The 11,120-nt window shown below is 42.4% G+C and overlaps 1 protein-coding gene across 1 annotated transcript in view; it reads left to right on the top strand.

Moving 5' to 3' along the window:
• CFAP53 (cilia and flagella associated protein 53) overlaps positions 1 to 3,946 on the top strand; it is an 18,135-nt gene extending 14,189 nt beyond the window's left edge. The window contains exons 7-8 of the mRNA XM_004683897.2: positions 1,010 to 1,112; positions 3,550 to 3,946. Of these exons, the coding sequence (XP_004683954.1) occupies positions 1,010 to 1,112; positions 3,550 to 3,778 (332 nt within the window). The 3' untranslated portion in view covers positions 3,779 to 3,946. The remainder of the gene's footprint in view (positions 1 to 1,009; positions 1,113 to 3,549) is intronic.
• Positions 3,947 to 11,120: the final 7,174 nt, after the last annotated feature.

The raw sequence follows: 11,120 nt of genomic DNA, 5'->3' as shown, positions 1-11,120 counted from the left end.
TCACCTCCGGGGCAGGCGGGAATTGAACTCATGCAGAAGTGGCTTTAGATTCTCAGTGCTGTGCTTTAACCCGCTGCGCCACCAGGGAGGGCCTCTTCTGATATTTTTAAGGATAAAATTTTACCCTCTCAAAAGGGCAATTTGGGGTGAGGGGGTCTCATATTTGATTGTTTCAGTTCCTTTGAAGGCAAAGATAAGTAAATTTCAGATGTTATAGCCCAGTTGCAGTTATTCTTTTGTAAACTCTTATTTTCTTTGTCTTTTGTTAGAATTAGGATCATATTGTATACATTGCTTTACAGTCTGCACTTTCCATTAACCGACGTTGTTCGAGGTTGTTTTTCTTTAATTATGAGATTTTAAATGGCTGTTTAGAAATCCATTGCAAAACTGGCCCATAATTTATTTTTCCTATACACAGCTAATATACCTTCATTCATTTTGATTCGAATTGTCTTACTATTATTTCAGCATTGCAGGTTACTGTCTGGTACATAGGCTGTTTTTTGTTATTTCTTTTTTGGGGGGGCCACATTTGATTGTTTAAGGTCCTATAAATGGATTTTGAGGCCAAGGATAAGTAAATTTCAGACATTATAGTCCAGTTGCATTTGTTATTTTGTGAACTCTTGTTTATTTTCTTTGACTTTTGTTCTATTGGAATTGTATACATTTTCTTATTAATTTATAAGAGCCTTATGTACTGTTTAACAATATTTATTTCTAGTAAACTCTCTTGCTAAACAGCAGTAAGACTATCTATCCTCAAAAAGAAAAGCTGAGGAGTGTTTTCACAATGGTAAGCTGGTATGGAAAGGGCTGAGCATAGAGTTTTAATGAAAAACGATTAAGAGAAAATCAGTGTAGATCATAACACACACTCTATTCTGTACTTCTTGATTCTAATATCAGCCTCCCTAAGGACATAATGACATTGATTTCCAGAAAGATGTTAGCAAGTCTTGTCTGAAAAGAATATTTAACAAATAATTACTTTTATCTCTTTTAGTGCAACGAAAAGCAAAAGAACAGGAAGAACGTGCTATGGAACAGGAACGTATAAATGAAGGTCTTAGGGAGCTGAACCGTGAAGAGAAGGAGAATTTTGCAAGGTATGGTTTTGTATTTTTTTATTTACTACCTTGGAAATAGGAAGACTTTTAACATAGGGAGGGTACAATGTGTCATAATTCATACAATTTTTTCATTATTTTACATCAGTGTGGTATATTAAAAGTTCAAAACTTTATAAAATTTCATATGAAAATAAGCATATGCTTTTCATGCACAAATAAAGTGAAATTCTGTTGTCATTGTTTTCATACACACTGTGTATTAAATTGGGTGAACACCAGAAAAAGAAAATGAAATGATTTTCAAAAATAGGCACCAATCTTAAATCTTAATTGTAACAGGCACTCAGTGTGTGAAATAAGATCTTCCCCATGAAATAAACAGTGCAATGCATAATCGGTTAGATTAGCAGAAATGCTTAGGGGCTAGGAGCCCATGCAGATGTCCCTGGGGTGACCTTATAACCTTACTGGGCAGCTGCCTTCGGAAACACCACTGCCTTCCTCTGCCAGGTGGGCAGTAGTCACCACAGCCAGGCTCGAGTGGAAGGGAAGGGCAGCTACCACCTGCAGCCTTTCTGGGCCATTGCAGCCCCTTCCCATCACCTACTATTGCCAGCCTCGTTCAGGGTGGTCACCCTTCCGTCCCTGAGTCACCCACACTTGTTGCATTGAAGTAGGTGCTTTTATTTCTAGAAAGTGTACGGTTTATGTGCCTTGTTCATTTGGGGGAACTGGTGACACTCTCTGGCCTATCCTGACTCCCTGCTGCTGCGTCTGCTCTGGGGGCCTTTCAGTCTCACTTTGAGAACTCTGCTGTTAGAGATGTGTGAGGGGCTGAATGTTAGCCAGTCTCTTCCCTCACCAACTTCTGAATCAACTGAGAGATTTGTTTTTATGTCTGGGTTAAGGTTTTAGTTACCTATTACTACAGAACAAACTATCTATAATTTTTGGTTTGAAGTGAGTTATGACTATTTCTCTTGATTCTGTGGTTAATAAAGTTCATCTGTGTCATTCCTGCTTCATGTGTTTCAAGTCAGGTTTGCACTCTTCCAAAGCCTCATCTGCAGGAGATGCCTAAGATACCTGTCCAGGCAGCATGGTATATGTGACAGATCTCACCTCTTGTTTTCACCTGGACTACGTCTTGGTGGCCTCTCTGTGTGACTCAAGGTCTTCACAGTACACTTGCTACTTAGGAGAGGCAGAGTTCTAACAGTGGACATCCCAAAAGACAGGAAGGGGAAGCTGTCATATACCCCAGACTCACATGGCATCCCTTCTGTCATATTCTTTTAGTCACAAAAGCTTGACCAGATTCAAGAGAATGGCTGTGAGAGGGGGGAGATTACTGTGACATCTCCAGAAAGTAGAATTTATCACAAAAGCATACTCATGCTATAGTCTTTTTATTTCTGATAAAAACTGATATTTAAATTTATAACTTGTAATAGGCTGCTATGAAGAAGTATGACATTTCTTCAAAAGCTTACAAACGATCCAGCAATCTCATTTCAGGGTATGTTTCCAGAATAATTGAAAACAGGGCCTTGAAGAGAGGTTTGCACACCAATGTTCATAGGATTTTGGAAACAACAGATAGATGAATGGGTAAACAAAATAATGAGGTGTTTTTCAGCCTTTAAAAGGAGGAAGTTCCCACATGCTACTGTATGGGTGAACCTTGAGACATTATGCTAGGTGAAATAAACCAGTCACAAAGAGACAAGTACTATATGAGTCCACTTAACATGTGTATCTAGACAGTCAAATGTGAAGAGTGGAAGAGTGAACCCCAAGGCTGAGGAGAAGGGGAAAAAGAGAGTTGCTGCTTTCCTGAGTATGGAGTTTCAGATTTGCAAGATGAAGAGGTCTGGGAGCTGTTTCACAATGGTGTGCATGTAGCTAACTGCTGAACTGTACACTTAAAATGGTTAAGAAGGTAAAGTTCACATTGCGTGATTTTTGCCACAATAAAAAATCCTTTTAAAATGAGTTATGTAGTTAAAATGTGGCTTGTAGATGAAGGAAATTGTAGTGATTACTGAACCTCACCCAGGGCGCTGCAGTGCCAGACCCCTGAAGTCCTTCCCTTGATGGAGGACAGGGCAGAACATGGGCAGACCGGCCTGATTCCATCTGACCAGTGGATAAGTCAATGTCTTCCTTAGAGAGGAGTGAGAGTGGAGGTGGGGAAAGGCCAAGGAACCCCTTCACATAGCAGTAAATATGAAGTAGGGAAGAAGCATCCTCCCTAGGCATGCTTAGCACAGTATTTGTTCTAAGATTATCTGAATTTTTATTGTTTAATAAACACACCATTGATTTTTTCCTCCATTCAGTTCCCAGTCATCCTGACTTAAATGAAAATTTTCAATTTGATTTCACATTTACATTTTCATTGCAAAATGCCCCCCAAATCCAAATGCACATATTTTTATAATTGTATGTTTTGACACTTCTAATGTTTTAGACGCTGTGGTTTAGCCCAGGAGTATAAGAAGCAACTGCAAATGCAAATATGCTACCAGCAGCAGGCCCGGGCGGCAAAGATGGAAGAGGAACGCAGAGAGTTTGAAGCAGGGAGAGCGGCAGACAGGCATTTCCAGGACAAGGTGCAGGAGATCCTGTCCACTCAGCCACTGCTGCTGCAGAACGTCCATCCCATGCGGAGGGCGTGCCCCGAGAGTCTCCCTCCTTAGTTTTGTGAACCTCGGTGTATCTTTCTTGTCTTTAATATTTTTAATAACAGTCTGCTTACATGTTTCTTTCAACCCATGGATAAACTGTGTTTTCTTCTCTGAAGTTGTGAAATTCAAATGCAAATTAAGGTTTTTTCCCCTTTATAAATTGTATAAACTTACAAATCTGATTGATGTCATTCATATCAGTTATTTTCCTCCCTTTCTTGTTCATTAATTAATATACTTTTCCTGTCTCTCTCTCCACCTGCCTATGTCCTCTTGCTTCCTTCCTCTGTTCTGTCAGGCATATAATTCACAATATTAACTGGACTTTTTCTCAGGCAGAGCTGGGACAATCAGCCACTTTCATTAGTCCATGTATTCAATCTTTTAACAAGTATTTGCTGAGTGCCCCCCAAATACTCAGCACTGTTTTGAATCCTGAGACTTCATCAAGAACAAAGCTGAACTCTTACTCTCATGGCGTTTACATCCTAGTGCAGGTAAGCAACAGTAAGTGTTATGTGCTGTAAAGCAGGAAATAGCAGGGTGCCATTTCTCTTTGTAAAGTCAGGAAAGGTCTTTTTGAGCAGTTAATGTTTGACTGGACCAGTCATGTGGCTATCTGGGGAGGGGGGACAAGCCACGCACAGGAAAGAACAGGTACACAGGCCCTGGGCCCGAAGCCGCCCAGTGCCTTGGCGGCACCTGAGCTATAGCAGTGAGGAGTGGTGAGGGAGGAAAGTGGCAGAAGTTTCATCGGGAAGATTGCGGGGGCAGAGGGTGCAAGACCCAGGGCCATGGTGAAAGGTGAGCTTGAGCACAGGAGTTGTTGCAGGGTTTGGAGCAGAAGGCCAATAAGATATGATAGAAAGTTGCTGGCTGCTGTGTTGAGAAAAGATTCCAGGGAGGCTACATAGGTTCAGTGAAGAGACTGCAGTGATCCAGGTGAGAGGTGAAGGTGGTGTTGATCCTTTGCTGCGTCCCTTCCACCCTGAAGCACAGTTGGCCATGTAACCGATAAGATACTCCTTTTGGGGAACTTTTCATCTTTCTTCTACATGTTCTCATTGTTCATGATCACCCCGATGGCATATCTAGAGAAGCTTTCTAAATCAGTGCTTTATTTCTAGCCAATGTTCTATGTAAAACTTTTAGACTAATTTATTTTAAACTCCCTTTAAACAGCTTTACTGAGGCTTAACTTCCATACCATAAAATTCTCCCATTGTGAGTGATTTTCACTTAATTGGGGGAGCTATGCCACTACCACCACAGTCCAGTTTCAGAATATTTTTCTTTTTTTTTGAAGATTTATTTATTCATAGAAGAACTGGGATGTAGGCCAGAGGTGGGAGGGGGGTGGAGGCTGAGAGTATTCACCAGAGACAAAGTAGGGAACAGAGCAGTTCAATCTACTGAAATACACTGCTGAGGGGAGCAGTGAGGAGACAGGAGGGATCAGCTGTACCATATGTGGGTCAGTTCCCGGGCTGGGGATCAAACTCAGGCTATAGCAGTGATAATTTTTGAGATTTAACCCCTATTTAACTCCAGGGAGGCCTCCCAGTTTGGGAACATTTCTACCACTCCCCAAAAGCTCCCTCATACATGTTTCAATTGATCCCCATTTCTTTACCTAGTGCCAAGTAACTGTCGATCAGCTTGCTGTCTTTATCCATTTTTTAATTGAAGTTTCATATTACTGAGATCACCCAGTATTTCATCTTTTGAGGTTGGTTTTTGAGGCCTCCTTATGACAGTGAATACATCAGTAATTCATCATTTTTATTGTAATATTCCACAGTATGGATCTATCATATTTATGTTTACTAGTTGAGGGAAATGTGGATTTTTTTCCAGTTTTTGGCTGCCATGAATATATTTCATTCCCTAATTGGCATTTCCCAAATGAGCATCTTCCCATAGGCTTCCTAGCCACTTGTTTTTGAATTGTCTATTCAAATTTTCTAATTGGACTGTTTGTCTTCTTCTTACCAAGTTGTAATGGGTCCCTGTATATTCTGATAACAAGCTCTTTATCAGTTCTCTGATTGGCAAGTATTGAATGTTTACACTGTGCACAAATTGATAAAATGAAGTACTTACAAAACTAGTGCACAGTAATAAAGTAAGTCTTTTAAGGTTAAGAGGAAAGGGGAAGGAGAAAGTGATAAAGAGGTATAAGGGATGGTGGTGGTAACTTTTTTTCATTTTTTAAAGATTTATTTATTTATGCATACAGTACTGAGGTACAGGGGCAGAGAGAGGCTTCACCAGAGACAGAGTGGGGAGCAGAACAGGCAGATGGATGAAGTACACTGCTAAGGGGAGCAGTGGGCAGGACAGGAGAGGTCTGCTGTGCCATGTGGGTCACCTCCCTGGCCAGGGATTAAAATTGTGCTGAAGCAGCTGTGGCTAGCTTTGTAGTGCTGTGTTTTAACCTAGTGCCAAGTAACTGTCGATCAGCTTGCTGTCTTTATCCATTTTTTAATTGAAGTTTCATATTACTGAGATCACCCAGTATGTCATCTTTTGAGGTTGGTTTTTGAGGCCTACTTATGACAGTGAATACATCAGTAATTCATCATTTTTATTGTAATATTCCACAGTATGGATCTATCATATCCATGCCACCAGGGAGGGTCTAAAATGTTTTTTTAAAAATCCAAAACATCTGAGAAGATCATGAAACTCAATAACAAAACAACAATAATAATAATAAAAAAAACATAAAAAATAAAAGTCTTCCTTTTTGGGACAAGAGAGTGGCTTGTGTTGATTTACAATGAATGAAATCATTCATTTATTCATCAAATGAAAAAGATTTGCTCTCGGCAAATTTGAAATCTTTTATTATTCAACTCTGAATCAATCTCCTCCAACTCTTCATGCCCCCTTGTGGCCAATGTTAACTTCTAATTCAAAAGTAGGAATCTTGGGCCCTCCCTGGTGGCCCAGTGGGCTAAAGGGCAGCATTAAGAAGCCAGCCACAGTCACTACAACTTGAGTTGGATCCTGGCCAGGAGCTGACCCACATGGTGCGGCAGACCTCTTCTGTCTCACCTGCTCCTCCCCTCACCAGTGTACTTAGTCAATCTGCCTGTTCTGCTCCCCAGTCTGTCTCTGGTGAATCCTGCACCTCTAGCCTGTACCCAAGGTCTGTATGCATAAATAAATAAAATCTTTTTTTAAAAAAGTAGGAGTCTTGTGGGGAAATAGAGAAAAAACTATGCTTTAAGCTTTGTTGAAAATTAATTGCTATATATGTAAGGGAATATTTCTGGGCATTCCACTCTTCTCCCAGTTTAGATTTCTAGCCTCACACCAACACAACACTGTGTGGATTACTATAGTCTTTTAGGAAGTTGACTTTATTTTTTGATCCCTTACCTCTAAATATTTGTCCATAAGATTGTTAGGATCACCTTGTCAATTTCTACGAAAATATCTGCTGAGATTTTGATGGAGAGTGCATTGAATATCAGTTTGGGGAGAATAATCTCTTGGTATTTGTTTTACTTAATGTGAACATGTGAGTGTCACTATGAATGTGAGTTTGACTGGGCATGTTGCTGTACAAAGACTGAGTTTCCATTTTACTCCCTGCAGGCAGTGTTTATCCAGGTGCCTAATTCTGGCTAAGCAATTCTGAATAAATGCATTAGGTGGGCCTTTGAGGAAGATCCCTTTCAAGGCATAGGTGGGACTTTTATAATGGCTGAGTAAGGAGCTCTGCAAATCCTCTCCCCCAAAGTCTCTGATAAAATGGAAATGCTGTCAAAAACATTCACTTCAGGAACCTAGAAGCGTACCAGAGACGCGAGTGAAATAGAGAGACAGACAGCTCTCACCACAAACCGAATCCATGGCACCTTGATCTTGGACTTCAGCCTCCAGAACTGTGAGAAGATAAATGTCTGTTACTGAAGTTTCCTACTCAGTGCTTGGATCTTGTTATGGCTGCCTAAACAAATAATGCAAAGTCGTTATTATTCCCCAGAATATCTCACAGCTCCTACAACAGTGCTTAGCACTGAGAAGTCCCTCAACAGATATTTTACTGATTCACAAATGAATGGTGGTGTGTGGTGCTGGCTACTCCATGTTCACTTCAAGTGTTTGTCTGGAGACAGACTCGGCCCACCAGCTCCCACCTGCAGCTGCAATGCCCCAAAAAATCAAAAACTAGAAAGTCTGGTTCTAAACCTCACTTACCAGCAGAACCTGACCTGCACTGGTGTGAAAAGATGTTGTGACCTTACAAGGTTTTACTGATTCTGATTACTGGGCACATCTCCAGCTCAAGGTGACAATGTCGAGGTTTACAGTGTCGTAAAATCTATGGTTTAGGTGTATGTGTATATACTTATTATTATTATTTTTTTTACAATAAAACTTAGAACTCCAAAACATATCTGGCCCCAAGGATTTGGGATAAAGATTTGGACTGTACTCCACTACATAAGGGGTTAATATCCCCATGGCTGTCAGCTCCAAGAAGATAATGGGAAACACTAATTTTCTAGTGTGTAAATAAACTGCAATTGCTATTTGAGCAGAATGTGATATAACAATTCTAAACTGGGAAGAGGCGTGCTTGGAATTCAGCCATGTTTACTGCGATGCAGGGACAGATGTCAGTGTTGTTTTTGAGCACTTTATTTCACCAGCCTATAACGTGTGCTGGTGCAGTTTTTAAGATGTAATGAAAAAGTATGATGGCACCTGAGGAAATAGCTAGGGCTCAGTTTAAAATCCAATTGGCATTTTATAAATTGCATTTGGCAATCAGACTCATCAATAAAAAAACACAATAAGAACACTAACAGTTATTTATTATCATGGTCAGTATTACTACTACAGATAATAGCAACAAAATTAATTTGCAAATTTACAAAGCGTAGTAGGTTTCTTAACTGAGCCTCTGAAAGCCTTTTGTAATACCCATTCTCTTGGCTATGTTAAGCCTCTGCTAGACCCTCGAGAGCATAAAAATAAGGCAGGTTCAGTTTCTTTCCTTGAGGAATCTACAATCTGTTGAAGATCAAGACCTAGAGACAAGAAATAACTTCAAACTATCAAGGCAGCATATATCAAGTGATGTGTGAAATATAATCAAGTGGGCAGAGCAGACTTAAGATTTTGAGTTGAAGGAGGCCTGGGCTGGAGGACAGGCTGGAACAAGTCCTAAAGCTGCGTTGGGACAGCAGAGCTCTCAGCTCTCACTGGTCCTTGTGAGCTTTATGGAAACTGGGACTTGAAGTAAAATGGCTTGTAATGAAACAGTACCTCCTTACCATAAACCTTCTAGTCCTAAGGGCAGTCTTGGTTGTACAGATGACACTGTCAGACGTCATCGTTTGCATGATGAATTCTAAGAAAAAAGGTGACCTCTAGTTGACAGGCACCTCTCCCTGCATTGACTCTGCCCGAGGGTCTCCAGAGCCTCTCTCTAGAACCAGTGTGGCCACTCTAGCTCTTTCTCCAAGGGACAATCTGCAGGGTCTGGGTCTGGCACCTGCCTGTGGGTGAGGTTGCTGGAGGTTGCTCAGAGTGACTTGTAGAAAACTGGGGTGGGGAAAATAGAATCAGATGAGGATTTAGGGCATCACACAACCAACCAATCATTTCCTTATAAATGCTATAAATCAAATTCCTCCAAACTGGGCCATGAACCAGAGAAATTTATGTGCAGCAAAATGGCCAGGGAGGAAATCACTCAGCCTGAATGTGCTTTCCCAACCAAGTATGCAAAATACGTCTGTGCTGTCAGAAGGGGTACCTCTTCCATTACTTAGCAGAGAAAGGATGGTTCCTACAAGGGGAATCAGCCAGTTACCAGGTTACAATAGCAAGGGAAAACAAAAACAAAAACAAATCAAGTGTTATTTCTAGCAGCTGCTGTGTCCACTTTCAGGTCCTCCCCCACCCCATACACACCACCTCACATTCGTCCCTCCTCCAAGCCCTTCTCCTTAACCCATAGCCTCCTTCCAGTCACATCTCTCAAGTCTTTTGCCTCCCCAAGAACACCTCCTCCCCAGAGCTCTAACACTGGACGCCAACCTCACCTGCTCTGTCCAGGCAAACAAGACCTCCCCCGTTCCCCAGAAGATGTTCTATGATGGTTCTGATCCCTGTTGGACCCGAATCTCCATGGACAAACTGCCTCCAGGTTTATGACACTCCTGGAAGTGACATTCAGATGGTTTCCAGTCTTCTGTTACCGGAAACCTTGCTGTCCGAAATGAACAACGAGCTATCGGGAGGACATTCCGAAGGTGGGCTTGCTGAGTTAAAGGGCACCTGCATTTCCATTCCTGATCAACGGCGCTGAGCAGCCAGCAAGGGTCCACGCTGCTGGTTAACTGGAAGAAGAGAAGGGACTTGTCCACGGCTCCAGGCTGTTACAGGAGGAAGAAACTGCCCACGGCCTCCTGTCTTCAATTTGGGCCTAAATATCAGATGTTGACTCATCTGACAAGATGAAAAGGCACAACTAAGCAGGGCGGCAGGGACTGCGACTTGTGCTCCTGCAGCAGTGCCAGGCCTGCAGCCCCTGTGCACGCTCAGCCTAGGCCATGTGGCAAACGCCCCTCTCTCGCTTCAAAGCAAATGACATCTGGTTCATCATCAAAGTGTATCCTTGGTCACAGCAAAAATTAATCCCACACTGTAATCAGAGTGTAGTGGCCCGGAAGTCCTGCCCACAGTGCTGCCTCTGTGTGCCAGGAGATGCTGAATAAGCCCCAGAGTCAAGACGATCCCCCAGGGAGCAGGACATCTCGGAAGTGGGCACGGGAATCCCGATGCAGGTGTGAATGAGAGCACCTGGAATCCAGAAGCCAGGCTTGGCAGGTGCAGACACCCAGGAGGAACTGTTGCAAATCCTGGTACAGCTTCAAGCTGGGGCTGTCAAGTGGGGCCACAGGCCAGGGGGAGGCTGGTGTGTGAAGCTGAGTCTTGGCCCAGCAGAACCCTCGCTATGCCCCAGAGGACCAGCCAAGATGAAGGCAGGGACAGGAGAGGGACTCAGTTCTGTACTGTGACCAGGCATGGATGGAAGGACAAACAGGATCCCAGTTTCTGGACTGAGCTGGACAATTCACTGACCTGGCTGAAGCTCCAGGTTAAAACTCCTCTATGGGTATGCTGAAGGTTTGGGGGCTGGGGGTGGGGGGAAGCCAGACAGTCTCTTCTCCCATCACTTGTGGAAGGAGCTTTCGGACCAGCTGGGGCAAGGATGCAAACGCTTGAGTGAAAAGACCAACCTGTATCTGTGGAGTTTTACAGCCTAATTTATGGAGTAACACATGTTGGAATGGGAGTAGACCATAAACTTTTAGCTAGAGCATAA

This window comes from Condylura cristata, unplaced genomic scaffold (genome assembly GCF_000260355.1).
Source record: "Condylura cristata isolate star-nosed mole 26May11 unplaced genomic scaffold, ConCri1.0 scaffold00016, whole genome shotgun sequence".
Lineage (NCBI taxonomy): Eukaryota > Metazoa > Chordata > Mammalia > Eulipotyphla > Talpidae > Condylura > Condylura cristata.
The sequence above is the reverse complement of the archived record's forward strand: the minus strand, read 5'-3'. Positions and strand labels throughout refer to the sequence as shown.